This window comes from Chaetomium tenue (genome assembly GCF_020726465.1).
Source record: "Chaetomium tenue strain MPI-SDFR-AT-0079 chromosome Unknown F5144scaffold_6, whole genome shotgun sequence".
Classification (NCBI taxonomy): domain Eukaryota; kingdom Fungi; phylum Ascomycota; class Sordariomycetes; order Sordariales; family Chaetomiaceae; genus Chaetomium; species Chaetomium tenue.
In genome coordinates this window covers 3,035,488-3,052,305 of record NW_027117334.1, presented here as the reverse complement: position 1 = coordinate 3,052,305, position 16,818 = coordinate 3,035,488, and the positions used below count along the sequence as shown (strand labels likewise).

At 57.4% G+C, this 16,818-nt stretch overlaps 8 protein-coding genes across 8 annotated transcripts; 2 read left to right on the top strand and 6 right to left on the bottom strand.

The window, feature by feature from the left end:
- Positions 1 to 248: 248 nt before the first annotated feature.
- Positions 249 to 896, bottom strand: F5144DRAFT_364869 (uncharacterized protein). Its single transcript, XM_066784423.1, has one exon. The coding sequence runs from the start codon at positions 771 to 773 to the stop codon at positions 312 to 314; it is 462 nt and encodes a 153-aa protein (XP_066640260.1). The 5' UTR covers positions 774 to 896; the 3' UTR covers positions 249 to 311.
- A 680-nt stretch (positions 897 to 1,576) lies between these two features.
- F5144DRAFT_364856 (protein-tyrosine phosphatase-like protein) lies at positions 1,577 to 3,656 on the bottom strand. Its single transcript, XM_066784422.1, has 2 exons — positions 3,189 to 3,656; positions 1,577 to 3,128 (listed from the first exon to the last, which is right to left on the bottom strand). Exons 1-2 carry the CDS (start codon positions 3,550 to 3,552, stop codon positions 1,675 to 1,677), a joined length of 1,818 nt encoding a protein of 605 aa, XP_066640259.1. The 5' UTR covers positions 3,553 to 3,656; the 3' UTR covers positions 1,577 to 1,674.
- Positions 3,657 to 4,444: 788 nt separating this feature from the next.
- On the bottom strand, positions 4,445 to 6,982 carry F5144DRAFT_495600 (armadillo-type protein; the record flags this gene model as incomplete). Its single annotated transcript, XM_066786110.1, has 2 exons — positions 4,445 to 5,056; positions 5,186 to 6,982. 2 exons carry the CDS (start codon positions 6,980 to 6,982, stop codon positions 4,445 to 4,447), a joined length of 2,409 nt encoding a protein of 802 aa, XP_066640258.1.
- Positions 6,983 to 8,294: 1,312 nt separating this feature from the next.
- On the top strand, positions 8,295 to 10,405 carry F5144DRAFT_595672 (uncharacterized protein; the record flags this gene model as incomplete). Its single annotated transcript, XM_066790720.1, has 4 exons — positions 8,295 to 8,355; positions 8,601 to 9,051; positions 9,099 to 9,176; positions 9,232 to 10,405. The coding sequence occupies 4 exons, from the start codon at positions 8,295 to 8,297 to the stop codon at positions 10,403 to 10,405; spliced, it is 1,764 nt and encodes a 587-aa protein (XP_066640257.1).
- Positions 10,406 to 10,620: 215 nt separating this feature from the next.
- On the bottom strand, positions 10,621 to 11,791 carry F5144DRAFT_658366 (HAD-like domain-containing protein; the record flags this gene model as incomplete). The annotated part of the gene is made up of 2 exons (XM_066793207.1): positions 11,420 to 11,791; positions 10,621 to 11,234 (listed from the first exon to the last, which is right to left on the bottom strand). Exons 1-2 carry the CDS (start codon positions 11,574 to 11,576, stop codon positions 10,621 to 10,623), a joined length of 771 nt encoding a protein of 256 aa, XP_066640256.1. The 5' UTR covers positions 11,577 to 11,791.
- Positions 11,691 to 13,015, top strand: F5144DRAFT_583506 (uncharacterized protein). Its single transcript, XM_066789564.1, has one exon. The coding sequence runs from the start codon at positions 11,895 to 11,897 to the stop codon at positions 12,702 to 12,704; it is 810 nt and encodes a 269-aa protein (XP_066640255.1). The 5' UTR covers positions 11,691 to 11,894; the 3' UTR covers positions 12,705 to 13,015.
- A 130-nt stretch (positions 13,016 to 13,145) lies between these two features.
- Positions 13,146 to 14,660, bottom strand: F5144DRAFT_539750 (uncharacterized protein; the record flags this gene model as incomplete). Its single annotated transcript, XM_066787130.1, has 3 exons — positions 14,047 to 14,660; positions 13,747 to 13,971; positions 13,146 to 13,678 (listed from the first exon to the last, which is right to left on the bottom strand). Coding segments are annotated over exons 1-3 (954 nt in total), but the record flags the coding sequence as incomplete, so codon positions are not given.
- A 472-nt stretch (positions 14,661 to 15,132) lies between these two features.
- Positions 15,133 to 15,734, bottom strand: F5144DRAFT_364659 (uncharacterized protein). Its single transcript, XM_066784421.1, has 2 exons — positions 15,381 to 15,734; positions 15,133 to 15,326 (listed from the first exon to the last, which is right to left on the bottom strand). Exons 1-2 carry the CDS (start codon positions 15,451 to 15,453, stop codon positions 15,199 to 15,201), a joined length of 201 nt encoding a protein of 66 aa, XP_066640253.1. The 5' UTR covers positions 15,454 to 15,734; the 3' UTR covers positions 15,133 to 15,198.
- Between the last annotated feature and the right edge of the window lie 1,084 nt (positions 15,735 to 16,818).

Sequence of the window (16,818 nt, the reverse complement as noted above, 5' to 3'; positions counted from 1 at the left end):
CACCCCCCCTCCCCACCCTGCACTACGGCGTTATTTAGGCTCTCAACCTCTTCCCCCCTCTCCTTAGCCACCTAGAGATCACAAGCACGCCATCAGCGCTGGCCCCCCACGCACAGTCCCCCTGCCACGTCATCATCGCCAGCCGGGAGCGGCAACAACAAGAGAAGAATCATAGGAATAGGATAGGAGAGAAGACGAGGCGAAAGAGCAGACGTACCGATCCCCCGCGTAGCACCCTCGTCACCATCCCCCGCGTAGCACCCTCGTCACCATCCCCCTCCGCACCCCCATCACCATCACCATCACCATCCCTATCCGCACCCCCATCCATCCCCACCACCTCCACCACCTCCACCACCACCCGTCTTGCTACTCGCTGCTGATGCTTGCTGTGTTGTTTGGCTTGTCTGACGCCGGGTGTGTCTGTACAGGGGCGCCGTCCCAGCTGGAGATGTCGTAGCCTGAGCGGGGCATCGCTTCGCTGGTGACGAGCGGTCGGGAGGTGCTGTTGGTGGGTTGGCGGTGGTTGGTTGGGGGATGATCTCCTCCTTGTGTGGGGGTGGTGGTGGAAGGTTGTGGAAGGTGTGACGTGAGTGCTGGAGGTAGGGAGGTTCAGGAGGTTGAGTGAGGATCGGGAGGTGAGGTCGGGTGGTTGGTGGGGTGGTGTATTGTTTGTTGTTGTTGTTGTTGTTGTTGTTGTTGTTGTTGATGGATGGGCTCGGTGGTCCGTCCGTATGATCTCTCGATCCAGCTGGGCGGTCGTGTTGTATCATCTTCCTCCGAGGTGTATCTGCCTTTTATATACCATCTTCAAGGACCCGGTTCAGACAAAACCCATTACCAATAAAGCTCCCCTCTTATAAAGAGCCTCAGCTCTCTGCTTCAGTTGATGTGAACTGATAGACCCAACAGCCCACGTGCTAGAGCATGACTCGCTTGTAAGTCCTAGGATATGCGATATGCAGGCGGGGAAGCATCATAGCTCTGAGTGAAAGAGACAACAAAGTCCGCGGGTGCGAATGCTACAAAGCAACGTGCAGGGCACGTACGTCCTAGTCAGAAGCTCAAAGGAGGGCAAGGGAGCTTGGCACCGGATCACGTCGGAAGGGAAAGCAAAAGCTGCTATACGTACCTAAATACGAATAAAGAAGACGGTATAAATTAGCATGGTCTTTCACGGGACAACATCAGATGATAGACATAACGGGCTATATATCTAAGGACACAACCTCGGCCCTCGGAGAGACGCAAGGACAAAACATTGAGCTATACCAAAAGAGCAGTAGAGATAGCAATCATCTCCCAAATGTATTTATTGCCGCCGCTATAGACTCCAACCCCGTCCTCCCACCGCAGCGAGTTGATGCGCCGCCGATGCTGTATGCTATGATAACCCTCCCGCTAGAGACGAGAAAGAAAGGAATGCCACTCCAAATAAAGTCTATATATGCCCCTAGACCTGTATGCACCCGCCAACCACTTACCACTCCAGCGATGCTAAGAAATACCACGGTGACTTTCAGTCAATGAATGCCATCCTCCCCACGCAACCTCTATATATTAAACCCCCCCCCCCCCCCCGTACCTGTAGAGAAGGCCGAAAAAGCAAAGGAACAAGAAAAAAAGAAAGAATATGGCGGCCCAGCCGACCTATAGAAACCCCAAACCCCGACCTCAATCCGCAAAAGGATCAACCTCCAACTTCTTCACAGCCGGCTCCCCATCCCCGCGCCGACCACCCTCCTCCATTTCCGGCGTATACTTCTCCAACCACAACTGCCGCAGGACCTGGTAAAGGAACAGATACTGCGCCTCGGCCTGCACCATGGTGCGGCGCTGCTCGCGCAGCTGGTTGACCGTCTCGAAAATGAGATCCTCCCCTTGCCCCTGCAGCCTCAGCACGGGACTATTCGAGCCACTCCTAGGCCCAGAACCGGGCGAGTCCTGATCACTATCACCACTGGCACTCTCACTCCCACTCCTAGACCCAGACCCGGGCGAGTCCTGATCACTATCACCACCACCACCACCACCACCACCACCCCCCTCAGATGACGGCGCGAGGGGTACGGCGGCGGCCTCAACGGCGCGCTCGTCATAGCGCTCGAGCACGCCGGCGTCGAGCTCGCGCATGAGGTGCTCGAGGGCGATAAAGGTGCCGGAGCGGCCAACGCCGGCGCTGCAGTGCACGATGCGCGGGCTGGCGGGGGAGTGGTTGAGCTCGCGCGAGAGGCGCATCAGCGTGAAGAAGGAGTCCAGGTCCGCGAGGGAGGGCACACCGAAGTCGGGCCATTTCTTGTATAGGAGGTGGTAGACGGTCTTTTCGTAGTAAGGGGGTGTCGTTGTTGTTGTTGTTGTTGGGTCTTGGGGTGGGAGTGGTGGTGAGGGGTCTTTGGTTCCGGGTTCGTTGTCGTTGTCGTTTTCGTCCTCTGGGGGAGGGGAGCGCGCGGCTGCGTCGGAGGGGGATCCCATCTTGGTGTCGGCGTCGGCGTCCTCGGTGGTCTGGGGGTTGGGGAGTTCCGTCCCTGTCGGAACGGCGGCGTCTTGCTGCGGCTGCGAGTAGACGCGGATGACGAGTTTCCGTAGCTCGATCGCATCGCCGGCCGGGGTTTCTTCCATGCCCTCGCACCGGACTGTTGCCCGGAAGCCGTCGCCGAACTCGTCGTGCTCGTTGACCTCGATCGGGGGGTGGTCTCGGCTGCGCGGGAAGTAAGGGAAACACTTTTCTAGCATGCCATCATGCGTTTCCGTCAGCATAACGATCACACCGGGGCTCTCGAGCTGTTCCACCACCATCCGCCAGGTGTGGTCTGTGGATGTCTGCTTCGGCCCCTGCATGGCGATGTATCGGCCCGGCTCTCTGCCCGCGCTGGTGCGGCTGTCGGACGTGAGGCATGAAGACGGGTCCAGGACTATGGGCGACGCATTGATGTAGTCCAAGTGTCCCTCGGGGACTTGCAACTTGACCCGATTGTTCTGCCACGGCTGGATGTTGAGGTACCGGTCGAGGATCTTTAGGTGGGGCCCCGCCATACGGGCCCATCGGAAGTTCGGCGACGGGTTGGTGACTGACTGCATCAGCCTGTTACGCTCACGCCAGACGAGTTCGGAGAATTTGTTTTCGATTTCTGGGTTTCATGGTGTTAGCCGAGTGATAGCACATGGGGATGGTGTCGGAAAGAACCCACCTTCGCGGCTCAGGTCTAGGAATGCGGGCATCTTTGGCGGGTTGATCGGCTTCTGCACCTCGTCGCTAGCGGGATTCGTCTTCAACGACATGGGCGAGACCGGGCGCCCATCGGCATAATCCCCGGCGGGCAGTGGCGCTGCGGCCGGGGAGTGCGGAAGCGAGGCGGGCGGCGAGTCCCGCGCTCGCTTGGCCGACGAACGCTGAAACACCCGAAAAGGGCTGAGCTTCTGAAATGAACGCTTCGGTGATCCAGGCGGTAGATCGCCCGGCGGAGGCGTCGTCTTGCCAGGGAGATCGTTAGTCATTACTGTCGGTGCGGCGCCATCCTTTTTGCGCCGGTGGAACCGGGGAAGATGTGCCATGCCGCGATCTCGGATGCGATATGATGTTGTAGCTAAGTAGACGTAATCGGTTATCGGTTGCGGGGACAGGAGTTGCCGTCGTAAGAGAACGGTGGTAAGCGCGCGTTGGATCGGGGGATGCAGCTTTCTTGGAGCGTTTCGAGTAGTACTATGGAGCGTCAAGGGGCAACTTAAGTATGCGGCTCGGTAGTTACACTAGGTATGTGTGCATTATGCGTCACCAGAGAGCGCCATACAACGGATGCCGATCTGAAGGCCAGCCGAAAGCCGGGAGAATGGTTGAGGGGCACGTGCGGGATGCAGATGCACGGAAATGCGGAGCGTCGATCTTATTGTATGTATGATCGGATCGGCAGAGTCGAGTCGGAGGAAGAGTTGCGCTCGCTTAATCGGGGATTTGGGGCGGGTTTTCAGAGGGTTTTTTTTTCGGTTGGAATCGAGGCGAAAAGGAGTTCAAGGTTCAAGGCTTGCCCGAGGGTCTTGTGGCAGGGGCGCTGCTGTGGTCATCCATCGATGGACCGGGGACCAGCTCCGCAAGGGTTGACAGGTTGGAAGGTCCATGTGGTCCATGTGAGAAAAAAGGTCACAAAGTGCTTGGTACTTCCAAGGCCTCCCGTCCGGACGGCGCACCCGCCAGAATGGGCCATTGTTGCAGGGCTACCCTACACAATAGATGACTCAGCCCTTAGACCCGCCCAGCTGGGCCATTGTTCCTCGAGTCCTAAATACCCCGACAATGGATACCTTGTTAGAAGCTCAAAGGAGGGCAAGGGAGCTTGCTGCATCGCGCTGTTAATGACAAGTGTGGTTTATATTCTATATCCCCTTTCAGGGCTCGTTCTGGGTATCATACCCGCTCCTACTAACAGCTGTAGCCTACAGTCGAAAGCTGCTAAGCGGACTCTTCCACCTCGACAGTTGCCTTTTTCTTGTCCTTCTTTTTCTTCTTCTCCTTTGCCACCTCTTCGCCACCATCGCCTTTTACCTTCTTTTCTTTCTTCTCCTTCTTGTCCTTTTTCTCTTTCTTTTCCTTTTTCTCCTTTTTGGCTTTCTTCTCTTGTATGTCGTCCACCGTAGACTCTACAGGGGGTTCCACCTCATCCCCACCATCAACTTCAACACCCACCCCATTCTCAACATCCATCACATCTCCCTCAACCACCTCTTCCTCCTCCTCAACCTCCTGCTTCGTCCTCCCAGACCCCCAAGCCGCCGCCGCCTTCTTCTCCTCCCCCTCATTCTTCAACTTAGGCATCGCCGCGACCCGCGCCCCCTCGGGATCCGTCTCCTTTGCCCACCTCACCCAGTCATGCCGCCGATGACTCCACAAGTCTCCCCTCCACGTGCGCCACACGTTCCTCCCGAGCCACGTCTCGCGCAGCTCGTGCTCGTGGCGCTCCAGCTGGGCCATGATGTTCTCCTTCAGGTGGAACGGCACAACCGCCGTCGTGGCGTCCCCCTTGGATGGGACCGAGATGATCTCGTTGACGAGGGCGTTGCCGTGCTGGGAGGTGGCGATGGCGTAGATGTTGGGGAGCAGCCCCGCGACGAGGAGCTTGTGGAAATGCGGGATTTGAGGTGGAGTGGCGAGCGCTTTTGTGAGGATGGCTGCGGTCGCTGATGAGGCGGCGACCATGCGGAGGAGCTGGGGTGAGGAGAGGGATAGGAGGGATTGCTGGATTGCTTTGGTGGGCTGGCCGGGGATGGTGAGTAGGGTTGAGACTACTTGGCTGCCGTGGGATAGGAGGGCGCCTTTGCTTTTGGCCTCGGGCGTTTGGAATTTCTTTTCTTTGGATTCGGGCTCCGGCTCGGGTTCGGCGAGGAGGCAGAGCTTGGGGATGATGTGCTTCCAGTTGCCGCCGCATGCCGTCGTGAGGGCCTGGAGAAGGGTGCCAAGCTCGGCGGTGGCGCCACGAACATTGCAACGCTCGAAGAGGGTCTTGATGACATTGAGCCGCCCTTTCTCGACAAAGGACGGGATTTCGGGGAGTGACTTTTGCACGGCATCCGCAAGATCTTCCTTGCTCAAACGGTTGAGGACTTTGATGGCCGGGTACGAGGCAATGTCGTTCCGGAGCAGGCTCTGGATTCTAGGTCCAAAGATGTTGGCCAGCAGGCCCTTGAAGACTTTGCCCGGGCAGTGGGCGATCAAAGTCTCGAGGAGGCGTGACCCAATCGGGTCATAGAGCATGCCGTTTACAAACTCGCACGCCTGCGACTTGTCGTCGCTGAAGGAGGCCGGGGCATCAGGGACAAGCCTGTCGAGCAGGGACACTACGCTATCCTGGCTCTCACCCTCGGCAGCCTTGTCGGCCTCTTCCTTCTTTGGCTGAGGTGCCTTTTTCGACTTTGATGACAAGGATAGCTCCAGTTCTAGCAAGAGCTGTAGCGTAGGGTTACCGGTGGGGTGCTTGGCGAGCACTCGCAGCGCCGTCGAATCTAGAGTAGCCGTCGAGTCCCCAATGATTTTCTGTATCGCCGTGGAAAATGACGACGGCACCGCCCTGGCTTGGGAGTTGAGCTCGCTCGTCATGTGAGATGCGCCCTCCACTGTGACGTACTCCTTGCTCTTGCCTTGAAGGAGTGACTTGGTCCCCGCTTGGGCCAGTGGCCTCCCCGACAGCACCACCAGCAGCACTCTCAGTGCATGGGACCCGTACCGATCGGATAGCAAAAAGGACAGGTGTTCTTCGAACTCGTCCAGGGTCAACATGAACAAGTCCTCCATGGACATCTTCATCGCCTCGGCAACCTCGGCCGCCACTTCTTCACCGGCGTCCCCCATCTCCACGTCATTGTCCGCTTCCCCGCTCTCCGCTTCCCCACTCAACTCGGCCGTCACGATCGGGGCGCTCATCAAAAACAGCTTCTCGCAGCAATGACTCGCGAAGCGGTGAGTCACAAGCGTCATGAAGTGTCCTCCAAAGGCGCCGAACAGGCTTTTTTTCTGCTTAGCGTCGGATAGCAAGATCAGACGCTCCATCAAGCGCGAGCATGACTGACTACTGGCCAGCTTGAGCTCCTTGCCACGGGCCTCGCGGTAGACACTCTGGAGGAATACGTGGCGGTCCTCGGCTGAGGGGAAGTCGTTCAACTCGAGTAATTCGTCGGCGTGGCGGAAATATTCCTGCTCCTCCTCGGCCAGCATGCCAAAGAACTCGCGCTCAAAGTTGCCACCACGGGCACGGTGGGTCGGTGCGCCATTTTGAGGTTGCTCTTCATCATCGAAGGGGATGAAGTCAGCATTGGGGTCTAGGGTGTAGAAATCGTTGGACTGCTCGAATTGGTTACTGCCGTCGGCCGCGTCGTCATCGTGATGTCGCTGGCGCTTTGCGGAGCGCTCTTCGTCGTCGGCGAGGTCGCGGTCACGCTTCTTGGCGCGCTTCTCGTCGCGGATCAGCTGCCTCTTGGATTTCCTATTCTTGCCCATGGTGTAATTTGTCGGTGGATTGTTTCTTCAAGTCGACAACTGGGTTGCAAAGAAAGTGCTGTACCGTAAAAAAGTGTCGAAAATGTTTATCTTATCAAAGAGTTATGCTTAACCCCAACCCTGGTTTGACTGAGTGGCGAGTGGGCCTCTTTTGCCCATGGTGCCACCACACCAAAACACAATCCACAACCACATCCTCATTCTGGGAATTTGATGACCGTGATGGTTTTCTTCTCTTAGTATGTTGTGACATGAGCAGACTTCAGAGTAGGTCGAAGTGGAACAAGCGATGGCAGCAGCGCACCCGTCTTCTTGCGTGGGACTGCGGATCGATTCCCTCCACGCCGACCACCACTCATCGAACACCATTCATCGACACTGTCTTCAGAAATGATGTCTTATTGGAGAGCACGCGATCGCGTGTCACTGGTGCGGCCTGTACAACTACCATAGCGCGCTGGGGCGTGGTTTCAAAATGATCACTGTCAAGATTTTCCAGTGCCAAGATGGATTTGACTTTTTCAAAATGGATTTAACACTGGAAAATGGGTACCGTGATGTGACGAACCTGTCCAGGATCCTATCCTGTTAGGGTTCAGCTTCGTTGAAGGTAATCTCTCGAGGATGCTTAGGTTCGGTGCAGCCAAAAGGTGCACAACAATAGACTTGTCTCAACAGTAGGCTTGCGAGCTTGTAGCGAACTGTAGTTGTGATTGCTAACTGGAGAACTCCCAGAGCTCTCCAGAACGAGTGACTATATACATACTGTTATCACTCCTGTCACTGGTGATATTGGTGATAACGTCCGGGTTATCACCCCGATCACCAGTGACCTTGGTGATTATCACCTTCATCACCAGTGATAATCGTGACACTGCCATGATTGGCTCCTTAAGCGATTGGTTGTCGGCGCGTCCCGCGCCTCCGACTGCAGCCTCCCTGGCCGCCCTTATGGTCATTCATGACAATTGCAAATCCATTTTGAGATGACGTCCGTCAGGCATCAGACATAGGTCGTAATCATTTTGCACCGGTATGACGGTCACTGTGATCATTTTCCAGCCCCCGTCTAGCGCGCTATGGTACGTACCTATGTACAGACTCGGCCTTAGCTTCATGCCTTGGCACGGCAAACCGGAATGGGAGGCGAGTGTGATTTGCTGCGATCGCGACTGCCGCAATGCTGCATTGCCGCTGGCATTGCATGCCGTTTTGTTTAGGTCGCCAACGGTTGCATTTAGCGTCCCGGGAGCGACCCTCTCAGCCCTGTAGGTGCGCCCAGCCACCAATCGTAACCCTTCCAGGCAACAGGATGCTGTCTCGAAGACGCCAAGCCTCCTCAGCCATCCTGCTGACACCCAAGAGGCCCGCATGTGAGCAGGGTCAACAGACTCGGTGTGGCTACCTACTAACTGGAAACCTGGAAACTCGAAACTTTAAATAACAGTTGCCCCAGCCGTTAACCGCCCGTCGCGGGCCGAGGCGAGGGAACACCAGGAAGAACGGAAACTAGTTTCCCTTTCGAAGGCCAACCTCACCATGGCACAAGCCGCACAACCCCCACCACCGCCGACAAGGCCAGATACGGTCAACCCTAATAACAATACCAACGGCACAGACAGCAACATCCGCTTCTTTGGATCTCAGATAGGGGGCCGATCCGTCATCAACTATGGCTACACCGACATGCCGTGGAAGCTCATGGCCTGGGATATCTACAACTTCTTCAAGTTCTTCTGGGCCATCCCCTACATCCTGTGGCCTCTTTCGCCTACCGACTCGGCCGAGCTGAGTGAGCTCTCGTGTACCTGGGGAAATGCTTGGGCTATTGCTGTTCACGTTGTGCTGTGCGTGGTGCAGCTGGCTGGCCTCGTAGCGCTTCCGGCCTTGGTTGTGCTTCCCGTCTGGACCACCATTCTCCTGGTTACCCTCTTTTTCCTGGCCAACAGAATTCTATACTCGCTGCTCAATGGCGAGGGGGTTGAGTATCACTCAGACCCCAAGTACGCGCCAGAACTACCTGAGCATGCCCACGAGCAGTGGATTTACATCAACGGAGTGGCCGCAGGGTAGGTTGCCAGAATGCCGCAATGGAGTTTCGACTGACTTGGCCCAGGTCACATTGGATGCAGAGCAACCTCGACCGTCTGGCTGTTACCTTCAAGCGGCCGATTCTTGGTATTCACAACAAGACGTAAGGCATACTTGATCCAGCCATCCAATGCCCATACTCACTACATCCAATCCAGTTCCGGCATCCTGTTCGACGTTGTCGAGTGCCTTATCCAGCGCAACTGGGGCTACGCTACCAAAGATGTGCGCGTCTGCTACCAGATTATCAAGCAGAAGCTCTACAACCCGCAGTACTCCAAAGTCATCTTTGTGCTTCATTCGCAGGGTGGGATTGAGGGCAGCCTGATTCTGGACTGGCTGCTTCAGGAACTCCCACAAGACCTGCTCTCCAAACTGGAAGTCTACACCTTCGGCAACGCCGCCAACCACTTCAACAACCCGCACCGCCATATCCGCATACAAAACCTCGCTAGGCGCAATCCGCTCGCGGCGTGTATCGATTCTATCAGACTGGCGCACGACGACCGGAAAGCTCCGATCCCCCGCCTCCGCCTGCCCCAACCCAAGAACCAACTTACCTCCGACTCCAGCTCCAGTTCCGGTTCTTCCGACGCAGAGCCATTCAACAACCACTCAGCCAACACCACCACACCCAACCCCAACCGCCGCCGCAACCGCAACCCCACCAAACCCAACCCCCCCACCCTCCCCCAACAACCCTCCCTCACCGGCTCCACCACCTCCCCGCACCCCTCCCACCTCTCGGACCGCGCGATCGGGCACATCGAGCACTACGCGCACACGACCGACTTCGTGGCCCTCTGGGGGGTGCTGCACTTCGCGACGTCGGCGCCTTCCTCGCAGGTCATCCCGCGCTTCATCGGGCGCGTCTTCGCGCGCACCAGCCTGCGCGGCGGCCACCAGATGGTCCAGCACTACCTCGACGGCATGTTCCCGCTGCGGCGGGATGTGGTGACGGGGCGGTTGGTGCGGGATGAGCGCGGGGTGCCGTGGGGTGCGGAGGAGGACGGGAATGAGTTTATGGAGAGTGTGGTTTTGGTGGGGGGCGGGGGGGATGGGACCGGGAGGGATCGGGTGGGGGAGGGGGGGAGTGAGGATGATGATGATGGTGATGATGAGGAGGTGGAGGTGCATAGTGTTAGTCCGGTGTTGGAGAGGAGGGCGAGTAGTTTGGGTTTGTTGAAGGGGAGGAAGAATAGGGAAGGGGTGAGGGTTAAGGTGAAGGAGCTGAGTAGGTTGTGGCAGTATCGGAATGGGCGGAGTCCGGAGGAGATGCCGCCTTTGCTTGTGAGGGGGGTAGATGGGGTGGTGAGGAATGCGACGATGTGATGGGGTGGTGGTGGGGTTGGGATTTGAGCATGGCGACGGCGTTCTTGTCGTGTGATATTCTTTTGGGACGGGGTTACCCTTTAACGGCTATGTAGACTGAACCTAGTTATGTATTATGAGCAAACTAATCGAGCATTCTTACCAACCCAACCCACCTAACAACCAGTCCACCACAAATAAAGTACACAAACCTAGGTACACGACCTAACACACCTTCACTCCCCCTCACCAACCCTCCTCAAAACCTCCCCGACCACCTCATCCACCCCCCGCCCCACCACCTCCGGCCTCAACCCCCCCACCCCCTCCCCCAACCGATCCACCCACCCCTTCCCAGCCCGATCCACCCACGCCGCCCGCAACCCAGCCGCCAGCGCCCCGACCACATCAAACGGGTTCGAACTCACCAGCCACACGTCAGTCCCCGGCCGCCGCACCCGCTCCAGCAGGTACGCGTACGCCCGCGCCGACGGCTTGTACACGCGCACGTCCTCCACGCTGACTACCCCGTCCCATACCGCGGCGCAGGCGGCTAGGCCGGGCGAGGCGAGAATGCTGGCGGAGATGGTGTGGTGGCTGCCGTTGCTGAAGAGGTAGGTGGTGAGGGGGTGGTGGTGGGGGGGATTGGTTTGGGTTGAGGTGGTGGTGGTGGTGGTTTGGAAGGTGCGGATGGTTTCGAAGGCGGCGGGGACGTCGGGGAAGACGGGGAGGGCGTTGTAGGCTGAGAGGAGGTGCTCGGTTTCGGTGGGGGTTAGTGGGAGGGAGAGCTCGGCGGCGGCGTGTAAGAGGGACGCGCGCGTGAGGGTTTCGAAGGACTGGTAGTCGCTTGCTGGGTGGTGGTTGGTGGGTCGGGTTAGCTACTTGGCGTAGCGCAGGGGGGAATTGTGTAAGTGGTTGGTTTGACTGGGTGGATGGGTGACGGGGTGACTGGGCGGCGAATGGGAGGGAATTCGATGGAAATTGATGATGATGCCGATGCTTGCTCAACTAGCACTCGGTTAGGTGCTTACTTACCCATGCTGTTACTGCGCCAGGTGTATTCGAGTTGATAGCGCCGCCAGAGGGCAGCTAGGGTGTTGCTGTGCTCATCGCCGACGATCTTGGCAAGTTCACCGGCGATGGATTCGGTCGAGAGCAGGGTGCCGTAGAGGTCAAAGGCGATGACCGTCATGGTGGTTGGTGCTGTTTGTCCGTTTCTGTTGGCCGAGACTGCGATACTGGCGCGGTGAGTGAGTCAGCTCCGGAGCTGGACGCCGGAGCCAATCTGGCGGGGCCGAATGCGGGGAATGGCTGGCCGAGGCGGGATCGACATCCGGGCTGGGCCGGGGTAGTAGTCGGGATCAGGGTTTCAGGGGTCGTGTTGACTTACAAGTATATTTGAACGTCGTCCACCTCGCATCCCCAGATCTCAGTATTAATCTAATCCCATTCACACTCATCTCATATCAAGCCAAGCCTCACTCAACTAAACTTAGCTAACTCAACCATCATGTCGGAAGTAATTCCCGAAGAATACAACACCAACTATGAGCAATTCCGCGATATCCTCTCCTCTTTCCTGATCGAGCGCATCGCCACCCCCTTCACCAAACCCAAGCCCAAACCTAAACGACGCTCCAAAAAGAAGCCCACCAACTCCTCACCGCCAACCTCACCAGACACCACCGACACCGACCCCTCAGCAGACGACCTAGCCGACTTCACCTCCTACATCGCAACCGCCACCTTCCTCGCCCTCCCCCCCGACCTCCAATCCCTAACCTACCACGCCTGGATCGACAACCCCCACTTCGCAAGCACCCTCTACCCGCTCCCCCTCACCGCCGAGCGCACCACCACGCTCCTCCACACGCTGGACCCCTCCATCCCCGACTCCCTCGCCACCTACGGCATCACCGCGCCGCCCAGCACGCCCTCCAACCTCCCCTCCCCCGCGCAATTCCTCGCCCCCGTGCTCAGCGCCTACATCAGCACCACGACGGCGGCACCGCCGCCGCCGGCGTCCACCAAGGCCGACGCGGCGGGCTGCGAGATCTGCGGGCGCGACTGGATCAACCTGAGCTACCACCACCTGATCCCGCGCATGGTGCACGACAAGGTGGTCAAGCGCGGGTGGCACCGCGCCGACCAGCTGCAGAACGTGGCGTGGCTGTGCGGGGCGTGTCATAGGTTTGTGCACCGGTTTGCGGGGCATGAGGTGTTGGCGAGGGAGTATTATACGGTGGAGAGGCTGTTGGAGGCGGAGGAGGTGAGAAGGTTTGGGGAGTGGGTTGGGCGGGTGAGGTGGAAGGCGAGGTGATTAAACTGAGGGAAGGGGGGAGGGGGTTGTGGTAGGGGAGGTATGGGGGTGAAGTGAAAGTAGGGTATGTCATTGGATTTGACATTACCATAATTTTAAGATATACGCATCCAAAGCCATACATACCATCCAAATCCAGCGCTGAATCCAACCCAACCCAAAAACGAACCCAAACTCCATCCCATCCAAAAAGAAAAAACATCCTCTCCAAAACAGGTCCCCATCCCCAACCTCCCGCTCACTTCCTCGGCAAAAGCGCATCCTCATCCTCCTCCCTCTCCCTCCCCCTCCCCGCACCCCCAGTCCCAGCACCACTAACCCCCAACCCCACCCCCCCCATAACCACCCCCTCCTCCCCATCATCCCCGTCATCCGCCACCACCCCCCTTTCCGTAACCCAACTATGCTGCCTCTGCAACCCATCCGCTCCCCCCCCCACCCCCGGCGTCGCCACCACCGCCGGCCCACTATGCACCGCCACCCGCCCCCCGCCAACCACCACACTCCCCGCCCGGTTCACCGCAGCCGCATCGTGACCACCACCAGGCGGCGTACTCCACCCAAACTCCGCCCCCATCGCGCGATCCACCTCCCTCTTCAGCACCGACCCCGACGGCGACGGCGACGGGGCGGGCGTGGCCTGCGCGGTGGCGAAGGTGCCCGTGCTGGCGGCGCTGATGGTGCTGGCGGCGACGGTGGTGGTGGAGAAGCCTGGGCGTTGGAGTTGTTGGGTTTGGGAGGGGTAGTCCGAGTAGCGCAGCTCAGTGGTGCGCGTGGTGGTGATGCCGGTGGTTTGGCCGGCGCTGGCGTTGTTGAGGCCGAGGTTTCGTGTGGTGTTGGGGCCGAGCTCGAGGCCTTCGTCGCCGGGGACGAAGCCGCGGGCTTGGGCGTTGGCGGTGAGGTTGTATTCGTCGTATTTGAGCAGGCGGCGGTAGGTGATGAGGGAGTAGGTGAATGTGATGAGGGTTGCGGCGCTGGAGGAGGGGGGGTGGTTAGTTAGGATATGATGGGGGGAGGGGTGAAGGGGGGGAGGGCTAGCTACAGTAGACCGCAGTCGAGGGAGAGGCCGATGGTTGAGTAGTGCCCGTCGATGCGTTGTAGGTAGGCGACGATGTCGAGGGCGAGCACGGCGAAGGCTAGGGTGAGCTTGATGACGTGGGTGCAGACCATGGTGAAGGGCGTTAGCCGTTCGGTAGCCTTGCGCGCGATTTCGAGGATGTTGAGGAGCAGGGCGATGAGGTTGAAACCGACGTTGGTGGCTTCCCAGCTGCACAAAGTAGGGGGTTATGTTAGCAGAAGTTCGCACGGGAGTCGTAGACAAGCAAGGCAGCTGGCGACGTACACAACCTCGACGATGGGCATCTCGCCCAACTTGTCGTGTTCCTCATAATGCTCGAATGTCTCGGCCAGACGGTACGCAAATATGCCCATCAGGCCCAGTAACACCGTGACCTGGAAGATCCATAGCGGAATCAAGATGGCCTTGCGCCATCCTGCGCGTGCGTAGAGCACCTGGTCGAGGTCGAGCGACGAGGCCATGTTATGCTCGGGCTGAGGTGGGGTGAAGTCGCTGGGCACTATTCGTATTTCATCCAAAACTCCAACAGTCCAACTCAACAACAACAACCAACCGTCCAGTCAACGCGCTCGCGGGGCGCAGGTCTGAACTTATCGCTGCGGCAGGGTGAAGGAACGGCCCGGATCATCAAAGTGAGGAATCCCCGAAAATCCAAGAATCCGGGGACTTGTCTGATTTAAACCCCATCGTCAGACGAAAAGAAAAGTGGCGCCCACAACAGGGCCCCGAAGAGCTGGCATGCAGAAATCCTTCAGCTCTTCAGGCGCCAACACCCAAAGGGCAGAAGCTGGCTGTCAACCCCATGCATATTGGTCAATATGTGGGGTCGTCGTGAGCTGAGCCCCGGCCAACTGCAGCTATTTCTGTTTGTTGGTCCCCACTCCGAATGCTCCGAGGTCTCATTTGGTGATCAGTGCGGTGGTGAAAGTGCGAGTTGAAGATTGAGGGTTAGGGTTGTGTATGCCCTAACGAGTACAGATGTAAGCTTACACAGTGGGTTGTGCAAGGGATGGTGAGTAAGGATATGGGACGATCCCTTCCATCCATCCAACGGTCAGAGACGAAGGCAGCACGAGCAGGGGGGATACCGAGCTTCCCCGGATGTGATGGTGGCCAAAAAAACAACACGACACATTGTCGTGGATAGAATATATATTGATAAACCAGCGCTCCCAAAGCTTCCTGTATCCTATTCCCGAACGCTATCCAACCAAAAATAGCCGAGTCCGGCCTTCCGGCCAAGACTGGCCGCAGTCTAAACTCCTCCCGAATATTGCCATTTGATTATCGCAGCCACAGACTGACGAATGTGGTCATCGTATGATTCCGAGCGTCGTGTCCATGAGCAGGTATCCTGCTGAGAACGGCTGAAATCGGTGTGGGTTGTGCCTCATCTTGTAGGGTGGCGATGGCTGATCAGATACCCTTGGCGGCCGCGTCTTGGTAGACCTTCGCGGCATCAAAGGCGATGACATTCCCAGTCTGGTCCGACATGGCCGGCTGCGAGACGTCGACAGTCACGGCGTTCTGGCGCTTGACGGGCGCTGAGGAAAATGTTAGTCAAAATTCATCTCAATTTCGTGCCGTTGGAGACATACCATCGCGCTCTACCGCCGGGTAGGCAAGGGCCATGGTGGCGAAAGCAAGAACGGTGGCGATGGTGAACTTCATGTTGACTGATTAAGATGCGTACGGGATAGCTGCGGAGTGAAGATGTGCGAAGAAAGAAACGAATGTGTCGGCCGGCGACGAGCAAAGACTGTAGGCTGGATGTGGAAAGAGAGGAGTTGGAAAGAAAGGCGTTGGGGCATGGGAGAGTAGAAGACGGGATGAGCCAAGTAAGAAGGCATTAAGTACTTGACTGCTCAAGCGCCACCTCGACGATCAGGATCCGCAATGCCTGATAGACAAGAGACGTTTCAGGAACGCATACCAAAAGAGATGATCACTTCCCAGCTTCGATAGCCCTGTCAAGGTTGGCCAGGAACGTCTTCCAAGATCCTGGGGTTTCAATCTACCCCGGTGTTTCGATGAGGCGAAGAAGCAGGAAGTGAACTTTCACTAAACCGACGTCCATCTGAGACAACGGGGTGCAGTATCTGGACTTCCAGCGTACGTAACCTCAACCGCTAACCCACGATGTAGCGCTGAATGCTACGGGGCCGCCGTTAAGCTTGAATGCCCCTGGCAGGCAAAACGAGCTTAAATTCTTGGGACGAAAGGTCTGGAGAGGTCTATGGGCGGAGCCAAGGCGAGCGAAGCTTTTGGGGCAGGGGGGTGAAACCGGTAGAGTGGCTTGGTCGAGGGGTTGCATTGGAAAGAGCCGCGCTTCGGTGAGCAAGTGTATTCGGAAGGCGTAAACCCGTCCTTGGTGTTTGAGAAGTCGAGAGCGGATCTCCACTTCCGTGTCGCAGGATCCTTGAAGTCCAAAACGGCCTATCTCTTCCCGCGAAACGTGACGCGCCAGTGGCAAGCATTCGGTCCATCTGTGTTTGTAGTTGGGAGAGCGATGATATGAGGAGAAAAAGGTGAAACAAGCAGCAGCGATAATGCTTGGGGGCGGGCAGCTGGCAGCAGCTGTTAGGAACTGGCAACACTACCGGACCAAGACTCCGATCATCGAGTTCTGGAACTTTGGACGAGCTGAGCATCACATGCCATTATGATGGCCTGATTTCTCCCAAGTAAACAAACTTTGCCTCAAAACAGCTCTCGCAAGTCTTGACATTTAGGGATATCGAAATGCCGTCCCGATGCTTGGTATTTTCGGCTGCTTTAAAGAGGAAGGACTATACAGCCGAACTGTAAAGAAAAGCGGAATAACTGAGGTAATTAAGCAATTAATATTCATTTGTAACTTGCTCCATCTACTCCCTACTCCCTTCGATGACGATTTCAAGTATGAGTGAGGAACTTCCTAGGCGTCATCGGCCTATGTAATCTCCTCTTCTCACAACTCGCCCAGTTCACAAAGGCGTCGTCAGGTGGGGCGATTCCCAAGACAAGCGCGATCTTGACATCGCCTTGCCAGCAAAG